The sequence below is a fragment of the Rhizopus delemar genome, genomic scaffold (genome assembly GCF_000149305.1).
Source record: "Rhizopus delemar RA 99-880 supercont3.3 genomic scaffold, whole genome shotgun sequence".
Lineage (NCBI taxonomy): Eukaryota > Fungi > Mucoromycota > Mucoromycetes > Mucorales > Rhizopodaceae > Rhizopus > Rhizopus delemar.
The window spans coordinates 211,981-227,481 of NW_027137829.1; the positions used below are offsets into that span (position 1 = coordinate 211,981).

Consider the following 15,501-nt stretch of genomic DNA (forward strand, 5'->3'; position numbering starts at 1 on the left):
TAAATTTAATTAAAATGTTCTTTAAATTGACAAATATTCCTAATTTGTATAAAAATAAATCGTCTAATAAACAAAAAAAAAGCTTCATCACTTTTACACAAAACAAGTAAAATCTATTTACAGTATTTTCACTCTCAATTGGTCACTTTGCCGAAAAGATTGGTTGAATTTTTGAAGCCTGTTTGGTCAGCTTTTGAGAACCAATTGGTCTTTTTTCAAATTAAGTTGGTCAGGGTCAAAACACTGTTCTTTCTGACTCTGAAATGATTTTATATCACGAAAATGGAAGGATAGGCATCTTTGATGATAAAGGAAATGAAGCAAACCGGTACGATGAGATTCCTTCATTCCGTCTAAAAAAAGTAACAGACGTTAGGAAGATGGTCAAAAATGATATTTACAGTCACACCCCATTAGTTTTCATACAACTCAAAATTTAATGAAGATGGTGCCACTTGCCACACAGGCGGTTATGCTACATGATGGTCCGCTCAAAGCCCTGATTTAAAACCCATTGAGCATATCTGGAGCTGCCTTGATAAGCTTATCAAATACAAAAGAACCAGCATTAATAATAGTGGTGAGCTCAAGGCAGCTTTAGAAGAAGCTTGAGGAAATATAACCATCGAGCTTGCTGGTAGGTTGGTCGTCAGCACGAAAGACTGTTGCCAAGCGGTTATAGTTGCCAAAGGCGGCCCAACTAAATATTAGAAAGACCTTTTTATTTTATTTTAATAAAGTGTACATTGAGCACTCTTCGGGTTTATTTTGGAGTTCTACAATGTCTGTTCTGAACGCGTAGGCATTCATGTAAGATGCATGATACTTTTCGGTGTTTCAAAAAATATAATGGAATTCCCTTTTATTTTTTCTTATCTTGTTCTTTCCAACTTTTAGAATTTAAAATGCAGAAAACAAACAAATAATAATAACAATATTGACGAGGTTGTCGAGCATGAGCTTGAAGGAATGAGTTATAATATCGTTCGTGCTTCCGCCAGGCTGTCCAACGAAAGAATACATGAATCATTTGACAACTCTCGTAAGAGAAAAGCCTCAGAGTCAATCGAAAATGTAGTTTTTCTTTTTTTTTTTTTTCAGAATTGAAATAGTTTTTCACTGATACATCTCTTTGATAGACTACTGAAGTAGACGAAGTTTGTGTGGACGCAGAAGGTAGCTCTGTGGGAACAACAATTAAAAGAGAAGTCACACGTCTATATGAACGGTATTATAGCTTAAGTTGTGAAGACAATTTTGTTGTTGCGTAAGTTGAGTGAGGTTTTTTTTTGTAAATATAATATTTCGGTTGTCTGACAGTAACAACAATAGGCTTAGGACTCAACTCCATCCTCGACTTGTCCTACCATTCTGCTCCTCAGTCGAAAATTTATGTTTTATTTAAAAGATTAATGCAATCGACCTTTAGGCCGCTAGTTGCTAATCAAAGTACAAAACGTGGATATGCATGACGCGAAAAAAAGTCCTAGCGACCATTTGATGGAACAAAAAAGAGGAGAGAGATAAAAGTAGTGACGATGGCAGCGAAGAAGAAAGCAGCGACAAGAGGCAGTCATCAGGCAAGGTATCAGCAAGGAAACACATTGATGGAAGATTACAGATGTGCCGAAGCGCGACTGTCGAGGAAGCCTTGTGACCACCAACGATCAAACGCAGACACCGGCTTTGGGCGCGCTCTAGCTCGTCATAGTCTTTTTTGAGCAGTTTAGAGATGGCTAGGCCTTATTCCAACTTGGGATGTACAAACATAGCATAGAGGCGAGAAGAGAACACATGCTGCTCCTCAAAAGAGGCTTTTTAGTCAAGAAGATTGGCGCTCACTTCGCAGCATGTTCCAAAAATGCTTTGATAGAGGAGTTACATTGGACGGTAAGCTGGAAAAGAAGATTTCCAAGATTGAAGAGGTTTTTGCTATTAAAATCAAAATGAATCTGTTGCTTTTAATAACAATCTATTTTAGATCGCGAAAAAAGAAATTCAGAAAGGCCGCTCCCTTTGCCTCAAGTATGAAGCAAAGGCCAAAAGCCCAATGGAGTTGGACATCTTCAGTATCTATTCCCAATAGTAAGTCACACTATACTTGAACACCAGAACGTCAATCCTTACTCTTTTAAATCTATTTAGTTTGGAGCTTCTCGAGTTTCACGGCTACATATTTGACAAGGATGTTGATATAACAGAAAACAACATTACTGTGAAGATATGGTCACCCATCTTAGAGAGGTTGTTTAGGAGGACAACCCTTAGAACAAAATGGTACGTAATAATACATCTGTTTGACACTGGGTCTACATGTTATAACAAATTATTTAGAGGCGAGAGTGTTGGTAACTCCAACGAAATATCAGGTAGCTCAGGATTCAAAGTTACTTTAAGGATTTTGAAAGATACCTTGTCACGAAGAAGAAAGGAGGCCGATAAGGCTAATGTGGAGATTGCGAGAAGCAATCCAAGCTTGATAAAGATTGCAACTGACAGAACAAAACTACATATTGAATCCAAAATAGTTCTTGACAAGTTGATAAAGGGAGTCTCAGGAAGGACCCGAGATATCTCTATCCCTGACCTACAAATAACAGGTACATCAATTTTTACGAAATAAAACAACATTTCTAATTTTCAATAATTTTGTAGGAAGCAAATTTACCCTGTGCTCTCTGAAGTTAGGAGCAAATGGCCTATATGTGGGTGTGAAGGAAGGTGTAGCAGTCATCCCCAACCACACCTCACATATCAAGGATTTTAGAGAAACCATTAAGTTACTTTATAAATTCAAAGTAAGTATAAAAGAGTTATGTTATACAATCAAGTGTTCTAATGAATGCAAAGAATGCGACTATGGATGTTGCAAGTTTAAGCCTAGTAAACGATGATGACAGCAACAACAGTAATGGACCTGCTTCCTGGGTACGAGGGACCTGGATTCCTCCCAACACCAATAAGAAAACAAAATTACCAAATATACCCGATATCTTGTATTTTTCAGATTTAAATAGTAGCACCTAAAGCCATTATATTTTTTATCCCCCCCAAATATGAACTATCGTTTTTGGTACCTTTTAAATTTAATTTTCTGCAAGCGACCATCAGCACCCTAATATACTGTAAAAATACTTGTTATGTGCAAAAGGAAATAAAAATAAAAAATTGGTTTCATACAGTATTTTGAAAGTAGTCCTTTTATTTAGGTGTCGCACAGAGACATGTACCTTTGTCTAATACTAAGAAAAAAAAATGGAAAAGAAAATAATGTAATAGTAAATGAAATTAAGGGCTCTGTGGTAGAGTGTTTGTACTGCAACTATTGTTTTCGTAGTTAATTTTTCGAATAAGACGAATAGCACAGTGTTTCTGGTATCAATCTGCCCATTTTGATTAGATGCCGTTTTTTCAGACAATTTTTATTAAGGAATAGTCATTAGTTTACTAAAATGAACAATCAGACATCAGGTTCAGTTATTTTTTTTTTTAGAGAGAATGAACCAATATGGACCGTGTTTGTTTAAAGCCTTTTAAATATGATCAAAGATCCTAATTGTTTTGTAACAAAGAGTTTAGTATTGAAAATATTACTTGAAAGAGATTAATAATCCTGGAGAATTGGGCATCTGCTATAAAAACGACCCTCTGAAGCTAGAAGGATATTACTGAAGCCCCTCGTAATAAACACAAGTCATTCAATAGCAAAACATATTTTAACAAAGCCATTACTACGGGTAGAACCCAGCAAGATGAGAGTATTAGTTTTCTATATGATTTTGTAAAAAAAAAAAAAAAAAAAAAAAAAAAAAAAAAAAAAGAAGCATTTTCATTGTTTAACTTCATGAAACATACTTTTAATGTATCTTTGCAACAGTTTTCGCTTAATGAAAGTAAATATAAATTTGAACCTACTAAAAATTACTTAATTCAAATAACAAATGATAATAAGACACGGCTGATGTTTTTTTTTCTTTTTTTCTTATAAAAAACTCCTAAAGCATGACAGTTCGGGTACATCACAAAATGTCTTTTCTCCTTCAAATTCCGTGATGCTATTGATGAATGGTACGTGGTCAATGATGGTCGTTTTTAAAACTTCATGGTTTCTAGCGATAATAGAAATAGGCTGTAAGTACATTCTTACGACTGCATACACGAATTGACAGTTCGCAGAATCCAGCAATTACGTCATGTACAATACTCTATAAGATGTAGTTACTGATTTTGCCAAAAGAGAAAAAAAAAAACAGGTGATTCTAAATTGATTCTGTAGCCCTTCTTCAAAGACTCTGGGAGCAAGCCATATTTAAGATAGAATATTAAAGCAATCAAGTTTTTGCCAAATGGTGAACAAAATGCTGCTAAGAGTTTTGAGGTTCCAACTTTGCATATTCAGTTAAACTACTGCCATTCAATAAAATTGATTGAAATGAGGTAACTGAGCTCGAAAAAGTAAAGAAGCAAAACTATAGATTGATATCGAAAACATTGTAACCACGCATTTAGAAAAAAATGTAGTTTTTATTTATAGCTTATTAATTAATACAAGTCGTTGTACAAGTGTAATTACCAAGTAGCTTGGTTATCATGACTTTCACGTTGATTATATAACCAATCTAAGTCTTCTTGCGTGTTAGTATGAGTGAGAGTAGCAGATGGATCAGATGTAGCAGTTGTATTGGTATTAGTGCTGTTGTTTTCAAAGGTTTGAAGCTTGGTTAATACGAGTCCATAAAATGTATTTAACTGTTCAGAAGAAGTTAAAGCAGAAGAGATGTTTGTTAATTGGCTAATCTGTGTTGCAATATCGGGGTAATCTTGAGATAATTGAGAAGCAAATGTCTTCCATTGAGTCTGGACCTCATCAATTGATTGTTGATTGGACAGTTTGGATTGTAAAGTTTGAATTTCATTTGCAATTTTTTCACTTGCAGTAGTAGCAGTAGTGTCATCATTAGTACCTTCTTCTGTTGTATCACTAGTGGGCTCTTCAGTAGCGTCTTCAGTAGTATCGTCAGTGCTTTGTTCAGAGTCATCAGAATCACCGGTGTCATCAGTATCATTAGATCCAGTACTGTCAGAAACAGAAAGATCGTCCAATTCATCCAAAGCACTGTTGCTTTCAGTTGAGCTAGAGTCAGCAGTATCAGCGGAAGTAGCAGTATCAGTGGAATCAGTAGCATTGGTGGAATCAGTAGCATTGGTAGAATCGGTAGCAGCTGGAAGCTCATCTAATTCAGCCAAGACACTGTTGATATGATTGTTAGAGTGTCCACTAGAGGTTGTACTGTTGCCAATCATATTATTATCATCTGTATAATCCCCTGTGATTATACGAAGACAACCATAACCAGATCTTCCCGTGTTACAATCATCCTATTAAAATGCCATTGGTCAACTAATAAATAAAAAAAAAAGCTAATCTATTTTTGTGATTAACCCTTACTTTGTCTTGGCAGCAACGAATACAAAATCGCTGAAGGTCTGGTTCGATCATATTCACAAAATAATTATATCCTTTGCATTGTGCTCCAACCGGTTTACCCTTGGCATGATTATCATATTGTCCTCCACCATCTGTTTCTTGAAGATCATATTTTGTACGATCGAAGAATCCAGTGATCTGGACATAGGTGCTTGTCTTTAAGTAATGTGCTGTAGTAATAAAATCTAGAGACGGTTTAAGTTCTATTTTCCTTTCTTCTCTCTCTTTCTCTCTCAATTATTGATCGCTTTATACATACCTGTAGGGAATACAGTGGCATTGGGAACAGCATCCTGATTGAAACAAAAAGGAATACCGTTGTTTTCATTGACAGCAACCTCAAGCCCTGGCTGAGGAGGTAAGAAAATACAGAAATCTTTTTGACTGTTGATGGTCGTCAAGGGGTAACTACTATTAGTAGAAGCAGCATTCACAAATGAGCAAGTAGCCAAAAGAATACTGGATATGATGGTAATACTAGAATAGTACATTATTAAATAAAAAAAAAATGAAAGGACTGGTAATAAAAAGTACGAGAGAAAGAGAGAGAGAGAAAGCTCTCCGTTTATATAAATAGGCTTGTTACACAAATACAAAAATGTTTCTTAATGCGGGATTAATTTTAAACACTTTTTTGTTTTTTTTTCCTCAATTGTATTATTTAATGACTAAAATTGTAGATAGAGCAATATCCAGTATTGGACCTGTATTTATAGCTATCGCAGTGCTTTTGCTTGACATGTGTGCACTCGCCTATTATTTAGTGGTCTTTCCATATAGTCACTCCTTGTCAGACAGTTCGCTACTGTACAAAATATATACCGGTTTCATTTTACTATTTACACTCTATATGATCTACTCTATACACTTTCATTACTATATGGCCATCGTTACTCCTCCAGGAGACATGAAAGAGTATAAAAAATCAGGCAGCCTCCAAGCGCGTCTATACGACCTACACAGCCCAAGATAAAGCAGGATTTTTCAAATTGATGTTTGGGAAGGTTTTATGTGCATCAGTTACTGCAAGGCAGTTAGGAGCTTATAATCGCTCTGCGTAAATACTGCTGCTACAGTATGAAAAAGGCCCTAATAATATCTTTAAAAGGCATAAAAATGACGAACATAAGAAATCATTTTAAACTGCGTTAATGAGAATCCCGTCGATCATCCTTGACTGAAAGTGTAAATACACTCCGCTTTTCATAAGCCATTATACGTATTTTTTTGAGTTTTCATCTTTACTTTGCCTCCTTGAAAAAATTATTGCTCCTATCTTCTCTCCTTTTGATAGTAAAGCAAGCAATCAAGTAAACAGCTTTATCTACAATCAATATGAACAATTCTCCAACATAAAAAGGTAACTCGCCTTTTGTTACTGTGCATGTTCATTTTTTGACAACAAAGCATAGTTGGCAAACGCATTAGTCAGTTAAAAAGATAATGATCGATTGCAGTCAGGTGGGAATATCCGCTATTCGTAAATTTTTTGGAGAGTTAATCAATATGTTATTATGCGATTGGGATATGAAGAGAATATGAGAAAAACACACAGGAACAGGTATCAAGGTTATTAATGTTATAATGAAGATCGTACAAGCAGATGTTGTGGTCAGATCTATTTTTATTGCTATTATTATATTGTCAATCTTGATTCTGTTAAAAACGAACCCTAGGAAAAAGTCCTTTTCTTCTCTAGTTATTACAATGAACAAAATGCAGTTTGTGTTATATTTGATTAGGATACGCCTTTGTTACCAATGTCAACATTAAATCATCATATAGTCACTTAGAGTCTATAACTTTGATCAAATAAAAAGTACTTGTGTGGATAGAATGATCTATATTCTTTCACAACATGTATTATTGGCTATCAACAGGATGTTGTACAAGAATATTGAATGGCATAACACGAAATTTAAACAAGTATTTATATAATGATACCTTTTCACCCAGCTCGTCCACTAACAGGCAAATTTAATCATTTTCAGGAGACCCATGCTTTAGTTTCTCTATGGTTTTTGAAAAGTAAAGAAGTATTTCAAGACGTTCATAAGTGCAGGCTGTTCAGATGGTAGGTTAGCTAACTATATAATATGGAATCGCAAATAGATTAAGATAGCTACTAGGTTGAACCAAGCAAAGGATGAAATAGCAAAGCACCGATCAGACGGAGGTGTAACGATTACAGAGCAAATGCATGAAAGTTTTGCGGCTGGCTTTATTGAAGTCAAACTATTGGAGATGGCCGGTCACCATTTACTGGCTTATAAAGAGATTCAAAAGACTCATCGATTATCAAGTTTCCTTTTTCTATTTTATTTTCAATTTTAATCGACTACAGACTATACGTTAATATCACACACACTATTGTCTATTTTTTGCGTGATTCTGATAACAAAGCTGCCGCACTCGATTACTTAGTCTAGTTTGACATCACCAAAAAAGTACAGGAGGTATTTGAACGAATATTTAAGAATATCCTCAAAGCCTTCCCACCATTTTCCAAAAGGGCGATGCACAATTCCCAATCTGAAACTGTTAACTGGAAGACATATATGGGAGATGCGTTGACATGGCAGGCATATCAACGAAACGGATTTCGCATTTTATGATCTATAGCAGAACCTATTGCTAGTGACATTATTGAAACTTTTGAAGTAAGTACATTGTAATAGAGTGATAGGCGGTAAGTAATTACAGCAACTAAATTATATATTAGAGGTATTCAAGGAATCATAGTAGAATATATTTTGAAGAGAATGAAAACAATAATGAAGACGCTCTTGACGAAGATCAAGATCATGGCCAAGAAGGTGATTGGAAAGATAATCAAAAAGCCAATTAAAAGTGCATTTATGATCAAACTAACTGTCTAGCAACAGGATATACTAGATTCACTATCAGAAATTTTACGCGTCGTGAAACAAGCAGCACAGCTGCTGGAGAGAGTGTAAAATCTGGTATCTTGATAAGAATGCAAGCTTGGAGTCTTTGTCTGTTGGAATCAGGCACATATATAATAACAGCTTGGAATCTCTACCGAAAAATAACATTAGACCAGGTACAACTGTTTAATCTGCATATAGTATCTAATCTTCAGAAAATATTGTAAGGGATTATCCTAGGTCAAGCTCAAATACGCATACATTACTAATGAAAATATTTAAAAGCTCTTTTACATGTCATACTTTTGGTTAAGAATTCAAATGATCAAGGATTTGCAAGCGCATTTAGGCACGAGAATCTAGATGATCTTTACAATGAAGTCCTTCAATCGTACTTTGATATCTCTTTGCAAATCAACGATATCTTACATATATCAATCAATAAGATCATTCAGATAAGCATAATAAGTCAGATAGTTGTAGATACATTGATGATTTGACACTCGATTAGAATTTCAGAAATGATACTAAACTTGAATATGGTCCTCGTACAAAGGCTTACATTCAGCTGACAAAGCTAATGGAAAACGCAGATACTGATGATATAGCAACTCTCTATCCTTTAAACAACTGGTGAGTAATACGCAATGTATTTATTATTGTTTGGGGGTACTAATGAATGGTAGTATGAACAAATTACCTCGGTTCGAGTTTGCACATATAATTGGCGTGACAGAGCTGATTAGTAACTACCTTGATCCTCTGCTGAGTCCAATGTTTCACCAGCCTGACAAATATAAGCTATTCAGATAGTAGGTTAGCTAACTATATAATATGAAATCACAAATTGATTAAGATAATTACTAGGTTGAACCAAGCAAAGGATGAAATAGCAAAGCACCGATCAGATGGCGGTGTAACGATTACAGAGCAAATGCATGAAAGTTTTGCGGCTGGCTTTATTGAAGTCAAATCATTTGGGATGACTGGTCTCCATTTTCTGACTCACAAGGATACGCTACTTCTGGCCACGTTTTGCAAAGAGACAATCGATCGAGGTGAAGTCAAGTGTACGTTAGGTGCTCAAGCACTTGGTATATTTGATATATGCAATAAAAATAGATCTATGCTCATTAATATTTCGCAGGCTTCACCGTCGATTTTTACCTGTGCGGACTTTATCATGAAGGTATATATCCCTTCATTCGCCTTGGAAGAATAATAGTACCAAGTTCCGCTGACACTTTGCCACATACAAGCAAGTGATATCGACTTACAATAAGTATCGTATTTGCAGAAAACCAACCGATCCCCTGCCGGATGCCATGAAAAACCAAGCTTGTCCAAAAGGCAGCTATTCGATGTCATCCATGACATAAATAATTTAAAAAAAGCCAACTATACGTTTTTAATAAAAGTGTAAGAAGTTATTCAGTGAATGGTTATTGGTTATAATGTATCGACAGATTTGAGCTTATAAGGCTTCCACTTATCGGGTTCCTACTCTCACCGGCATGCATATAATTGGTACGCCAAATTTAAAGAAACCAGCTGTTAGCTGGAAAAGAACATAACATGCAAGAGAAGAAAGAAGAAAGAAAAAAGGAAAAAGTGTGATGCCATACTAATATGTTTCAACCCCGTCAGATTGAAATTAGGCTTGCATCTATAAAACGGATCGAGCTGCCTATATCACCAGGAAAAACCCTGAATGGTATAAAATTTCCCATTTTTCTTTTTTGTATTGATGGCCACTCGATTTTGAAATCTTATTTCTCAGAAGCTGCACTGACTAATCACAAAATTATGATGAGTTGCCTGGCTTTTGATGGCAGATCATGAAAGATGGATCCAATCCTTCTAGTTCTTCAATTTTCAAGGACAAACCATTGTATGCCGATGAGAGCAGGATTTTTTGCAGATTGATCACAATGGGTGTAAAATGCACCCGCCTTCAGCGTCTGAATCCAAACCAAGATGCCCATAATAAACTATATTTCAGAGTATTCTACACGCTATTTAGGGGTGACACAGACAAACATAACTCTCAAACAAGTAGGGAATTTTTGAATTAAATGATCATCAGAGAGAGGTGTAAGTAGTCAAACCTAAAGGATTTCTTTTTCCTATATGCCATACTGTGCTAGTCTATGGAGAATAATCATCATCATCGCTCTATTGCGATAATTATCTAAACATCTATAAGAATGCAAAGCAACCCCTTCTAAATCATTCAATCTTAATCCATTGCATGCTTTTCTAATTCATGTTATTAATATCTCACCTTCCAAGAACCTTTTGCGTTTTATTTTGCTCTTGACAGCTGACCAAAACTGTTCATTAGAACAAACTTCAAGCGGGTATGATATAGGCACATCGATATCCTTGAGTCTAGATATACCTAGAAATATTCTCAGACTTATGGATAGGGCCATTATCCATTATCAAATAATGCTTCTTCATGCGCTCATATGTATCCATCTCATCCATTATAGCCTTAAGGAAATTGAGATAATGTCTAGTCGCGGTTCCTTTACTTACAATCTCAGAATAGTCCGCCCTCTTTCTTTTCTTGGAAGATGACTGTGGCAGCCTCAGCCTGCATTTGATGATACCTGATGCAGAGATTACCCCCAAGATTATAATTCCCTTTTCTCTGTTTTTAGTATTATAGAAACTGAGAACACTCTTTTTTGGACCATACCATACTATACTTTGTGCTGATATGAATAAAAAGTACGAGAGAAAGAGAGAGAGAGAAAGCTCTCCGTTTATATAAATAGGCTTGTTACACAAATACAAAAATGTTTCTTAATGCGGGATTAATTTTAAACACTTTTTTGTTTTTTTTTCCTCAATTGTATTATTTAATGACTAAAATTGTAGATAGAGCAATATCCAGTATTGGACCTGTATTTATAGCTATCGCAGTGCTTTTGCTTGACATGTGTGCACTCGCCTATTATTTAGTGGTCTTTCCATATAGTCACTCCTTGTCAGACAGTTCGCTACTGTACAAAATATATACCGGTTTCATTTTACTATTTACACTCTATATGATCTACTCTATACACTTTCATTACTATATGGCCATCGTTACTCCTCCAGGAGACATGAAAGAGTATAAAAAATCAGCAGAAGAGGTAAAAAAAAAGAACAACAACAACGAGAAGATTATTTAAGCTTTCATATTGACACATTTTTAAACATTAGGAAAACAATGATGCTTCAATGAGAACAATGTTATTAGAAATGGAAGAACATTCTCAGTTTCCCAACACTTGTAAAAAATGTAAGTGCATTCATTGTGCGCATTTCTATTGTTTAAGTGAATTACTAAAATATGTCTTGTAGGTCACTTACCAAAGCCAGAAAGGGCTCATCACTGCAGTGTGTGTAACACTTGTATACTCAAATTCGATCATCATTGTTAGTTAAAAGATGAAAAGATTAGTAATTGTACACTCACTGTGTTATATGATTAGGTCCCTGGATTCATAATTGTGTTGGACATTTCAATCATCGTTATTTTGTATTGTTTATGACATATTTAGTGTTTTCGGCTGGGTATTTTGTTGTATTTGGATGGAGACCATTTATACTTTGTATGGACCTTAACGAGCTTGATGTTAGTACACAGAAAACAATTGTACATGATTATTTATTAATGCATATACATAACAGTGGCCTTATTATTTCCCTAGAGCGATATTTGCTTTTGCAATTATATTGGCTATTTGTATGGGATTAGCGATAGGTGCTCTCTGTGTATGGCATTATTATTTGGTAAAGAAGTTTTGGAAAAAAAAAAAGGATGGAGTTTCTTATAAGCATAATAGATCATGACAGCACAAACTACAGTAGAATTTTATAATAATCATTATGATAAGGCAGTTTGTAAATCGCAAGGAGAGATATTTGTAAATATGTATGATTTTGGACCTTTAGAAAACTTTAAACGCTTTTTCAACATTTGTGAACAATAGTAAAGACTTTAAATTGAATACTCGGCATAAACTAATCCTTTGTATTCTGTTAGTCCTTGGTATACTCTTTTCTTCCCAATGCCTGTTCCACCAAAAGGCACAGGTCGTGTATACGAGAAATGTCAAGAATTTTACATGTTGCCTGAGTCAAGCCAGAGAGCACATGTATTATCACAGCAAGAAAGCCAAGATATTGAGGATATCAAAGACATTTAATTAAATTACTTGTAAAATCATAATTGTCTTACACATTACAATAAAAAATTAAAAGAGAACAAAAGTCAGATTTGTCATCCAACGCAAGTGTCAACGATAAGATGTGAAAAACGTCATTTTTTTTTGTTTGTTATTTACTATCTAAATTATGTAGACGAATCTCAGCCAATCAGTCATTTAAAGTAAAGGCTCAGTTGAGACAAGCTCTCTTTTTATTGGATGTAAGCCAATTGCGCCATCAGGTAACATCGTTAGCCAAACACAAACACATATAAAAAACCCTGATTTTTTCTTGTCATTTTTTTTAACTTCTTTTTAAAAAACATAAAACTTTCTCGAAATGGCCAATACTCCTCACGGTGGTGTTCTTAAGGACCTTTATTTGCGTGATGCTCACAAGCAAGAAGCATTGTTGGCCGAAGCACAATCTTTGCCTTCTATCGTATTGACTGACCGTCAATTATGTGATCTTGAACTTCTTTTGAACGGTGGTTTCTCTCCTCTCGAAGGATTTTTGAACGAAAAGGATTATAACGGGTAAGTACGCTTTGTTTTGATAGAGGAGTGGCTTTGTGCTTAAATTTACTAGTGTTGTTGAAAACATGCGTCTTGCCAACGGTTTATTATGGCCAATTCCAATTACATTGGATGTTAGCAAGGAAGAAGTGCAAGAAAACAAGATTGAAGCCTCAAAGCGTATCGTATTGTTAGACCCTAGAGACTATGAACCTTTGGCTATTTTAACCGTTGAAGATGTTTACACCCCTAACAAATCAAAGGAAGCCGAATTGGTGTATGGCGCTGACGATGTTGCTCACCCTGCTGTCAACTATCTTCACAATGTTGCAAAGGAATTCAATGTAGGTGGTACCCTTGAGGCTATCCAACCTCCCTCTCACTACGATTATGTTGCCAACAGATGTAAGTTTTTTCTTACAAGTATATCGTGCTTTTGTTAATAACCATTCCTAGACACCCCTACAGAACTCCGTGCTCACTTCAAGAAGCTCCAATGGACACGTGTCGTTGCCTTCCAAACTCGTAACCCTATGCACCGTGCTCACCGTGAACTCACTGTCCGTGCTGCTCGTCAACGTAAGGCTCACTTGCTCATCCACCCCGTCGTTGGTCTTACCAAGCCTGGAGACATTGACCACTACACACGTGTCCGTGTCTACAAGGCTCTCATGCCCAAGTACCCTAACGGTATGGCCGAACTCAGTTTGTTACCCTTGGCCATGCGTATGGGTGGTCCCCGTGAAGCTGTCTGGCATGCCTTGATCCGTAAGAACCACGGTGTTACCCACTTCATCGTTGGTCGTGACCATGCTGGTCCTGGTAAGAACAGCCAAGGTGTTGATTTCTACGGACCCTACGATGCCCAAGCCTTGGTTGAGAAATACAAGGGTGAGATTGGTATTGAAATTGTCCCCTTCCAAATGGTTACCTACAGTGCTGATACAGATGAATACATTCCTGCCGATGAAGTCCCTGAGGGTGTCAAGACTTTAAACATCAGTGGTACCGAACTTCGTCACCGTCTCAAGACTGGTTTACCTATCCCCGAATGGTTCTCTTACCCTGAAGTCGTCCAAGTGTTGCGTCAATCTCACCCTCCTCGCAGTCAACAAGGTTTCACCATCTTTTTGACTGGTCTTCATGCCTCTGGTAAGAATGCTATTGCTCGTGCCCTCCAAGTGTCCTTGAACCAAGAATCCACCCGTTCTGTCTCCTTGTTGTCAAGTGAAAACACACGTACTGAACTGTCTTCTGAGTTGGGCTTCTCCAAGCGTGATCGTGATATCAACATTGCCCGTCAAGCTTTCGTTGCTGGTGAATTGACTAGAGCTGGTGCTGCTGTCATCGTGGCTCCCATTGCTCCCTATGCTGCTGCTCGTGAAGCTGCCAGAAAGACCATCTCTCAATTTGGTGGATTCTATCTTGTTCATGTCTCTACACCATTGGAAGAATGTATCAAGAGAGATCGTGATGGTATCTACGAACGTGCCAAGAAGGGTGAAATTAAGGAATTCACTGGTTTAGATGCTCCCTATGAAGTTCCTACTAATGCTGACCTTACTGTTGACATTACCAAGCAATCTGTTTCACAAGCTGTACATGAAATCATCTTGTTGCTTGAGAAGGATGGTTATGTTGGTTCTGCTTAGATGTTATTCCCCTACATACATTTCACAACTTCATAATTTATTTTTGTAAAGAAAAAAAAATTGTATTTTAATAAAAAGACATTGTTTATATATAAATGAATACTTTCTAAGGATAATTATTTATTATTTCATTGTAGTTTGAAGCCAAGTATACATTTGATTTGCTGTTATGATTGTCCTGTCTATCTACAGCATTGTCTGCCTGCCAGCTTTCATAGAGATTGTTTTCAGATGTAATACTACTTGATTGAATAGGATCTGTTATGTTTTTATGTACTGTTGGCTTTGGTAATGACCACAGATGATCATGTACTAATAGAGGAGTGGGTTGATGATGGTATTGAAACAAAGACATTGGTTCTTCACTGCTATAACTTGCAAGTGTCTCTTGATGATCGTCACAGTTGTTCATCATCATTGAGAGTTCTTGTTGTTTTTCGTCTGGTTTGGTTGGATCACAGTAGGTATTAAAGGGATTGATACCATAGATATGAAGTACTTGTTGCAAGAATTTATGGCATTTTGGAATAACTGCGTGCTTGTTTAATATCTGCATACAATGAATACATCTGTAAAATAAAAGCCAGGCCTGCTGTGCTACCGATAGATCTACGTCCTCTAGATAAAGCATATGTATTTTGATAGCATGAATGAGAGAATGTGCAATAAAGTCAAGTTTGATGATAAATGAAGGTTCTTGACATAAATAATACGAAAGTTGTGTGATGACTGCTGCTGATGTCCTCATTTGAGCC

The 15,501-nt window shown here is 36.1% G+C and overlaps 7 protein-coding genes across 7 annotated transcripts; 5 read left to right on the forward strand and 2 right to left on the reverse strand.

Annotated features, from left to right (window-relative positions):
* Positions 1-263: 263 nt before the first annotated feature.
* RO3G_04293 (uncharacterized protein) lies at positions 264-1,147 on the forward strand (the record flags this gene model as incomplete). The annotated part of the gene is made up of 4 exons (XM_067658883.1): positions 264-362; positions 775-810; positions 898-1,042; positions 1,140-1,147. 4 exons carry the CDS (start codon positions 264-266, stop codon positions 1,145-1,147), a joined length of 288 nt encoding a protein of 95 aa, XP_067514984.1.
* Positions 1,148-1,850: 703 nt separating this feature from the next.
* On the forward strand, positions 1,851-2,198 carry RO3G_04294 (uncharacterized protein; the record flags this gene model as incomplete). Its single annotated transcript, XM_067658884.1, has 2 exons — positions 1,851-2,085; positions 2,146-2,198. The coding sequence occupies 2 exons, from the start codon at positions 1,851-1,853 to the stop codon at positions 2,196-2,198; spliced, it is 288 nt and encodes a 95-aa protein (XP_067514985.1).
* A 2,371-nt stretch (positions 2,199-4,569) lies between these two features.
* Positions 4,570-5,979, reverse strand: RO3G_04295 (uncharacterized protein; the record flags this gene model as incomplete). Its single annotated transcript, XM_067658885.1, has 3 exons — positions 4,570-5,379; positions 5,450-5,673; positions 5,748-5,979. The coding sequence occupies 3 exons, from the start codon at positions 5,977-5,979 to the stop codon at positions 4,570-4,572; spliced, it is 1,266 nt and encodes a 421-aa protein (XP_067514986.1).
* A 1,446-nt stretch (positions 5,980-7,425) lies between these two features.
* On the forward strand, positions 7,426-9,013 carry RO3G_04296 (uncharacterized protein; the record flags this gene model as incomplete). The annotated part of the gene is made up of 5 exons (XM_067658886.1): positions 7,426-7,516; positions 8,111-8,148; positions 8,211-8,304; positions 8,374-8,552; positions 8,888-9,013. The coding sequence occupies 5 exons, from the start codon at positions 7,426-7,428 to the stop codon at positions 9,011-9,013; spliced, it is 528 nt and encodes a 175-aa protein (XP_067514987.1).
* Positions 9,014-10,567: 1,554 nt separating this feature from the next.
* On the reverse strand, positions 10,568-11,083 carry RO3G_04297 (uncharacterized protein; the record flags this gene model as incomplete). The annotated part of the gene is made up of 4 exons (XM_067658887.1): positions 10,568-10,575; positions 10,661-10,777; positions 10,914-11,025; positions 11,081-11,083. The coding sequence occupies 4 exons, from the start codon at positions 11,081-11,083 to the stop codon at positions 10,568-10,570; spliced, it is 240 nt and encodes a 79-aa protein (XP_067514988.1).
* Positions 11,084-11,462: 379 nt separating this feature from the next.
* RO3G_04298 (uncharacterized protein) lies at positions 11,463-12,578 on the forward strand (the record flags this gene model as incomplete). The annotated part of the gene is made up of 6 exons (XM_067658888.1): positions 11,463-11,519; positions 11,590-11,668; positions 11,931-12,025; positions 12,061-12,162; positions 12,216-12,361; positions 12,416-12,578. 6 exons carry the CDS (start codon positions 11,463-11,465, stop codon positions 12,576-12,578), a joined length of 642 nt encoding a protein of 213 aa, XP_067514989.1.
* A 340-nt stretch (positions 12,579-12,918) lies between these two features.
* On the forward strand, positions 12,919-14,746 carry RO3G_04299 (sulfate adenylyltransferase; the record flags this gene model as incomplete). Its single annotated transcript, XM_067658889.1, has 3 exons — positions 12,919-13,115; positions 13,168-13,499; positions 13,551-14,746. 3 exons carry the CDS (start codon positions 12,919-12,921, stop codon positions 14,744-14,746), a joined length of 1,725 nt encoding a protein of 574 aa, XP_067514990.1.
* Positions 14,747-15,501: the final 755 nt, after the last annotated feature.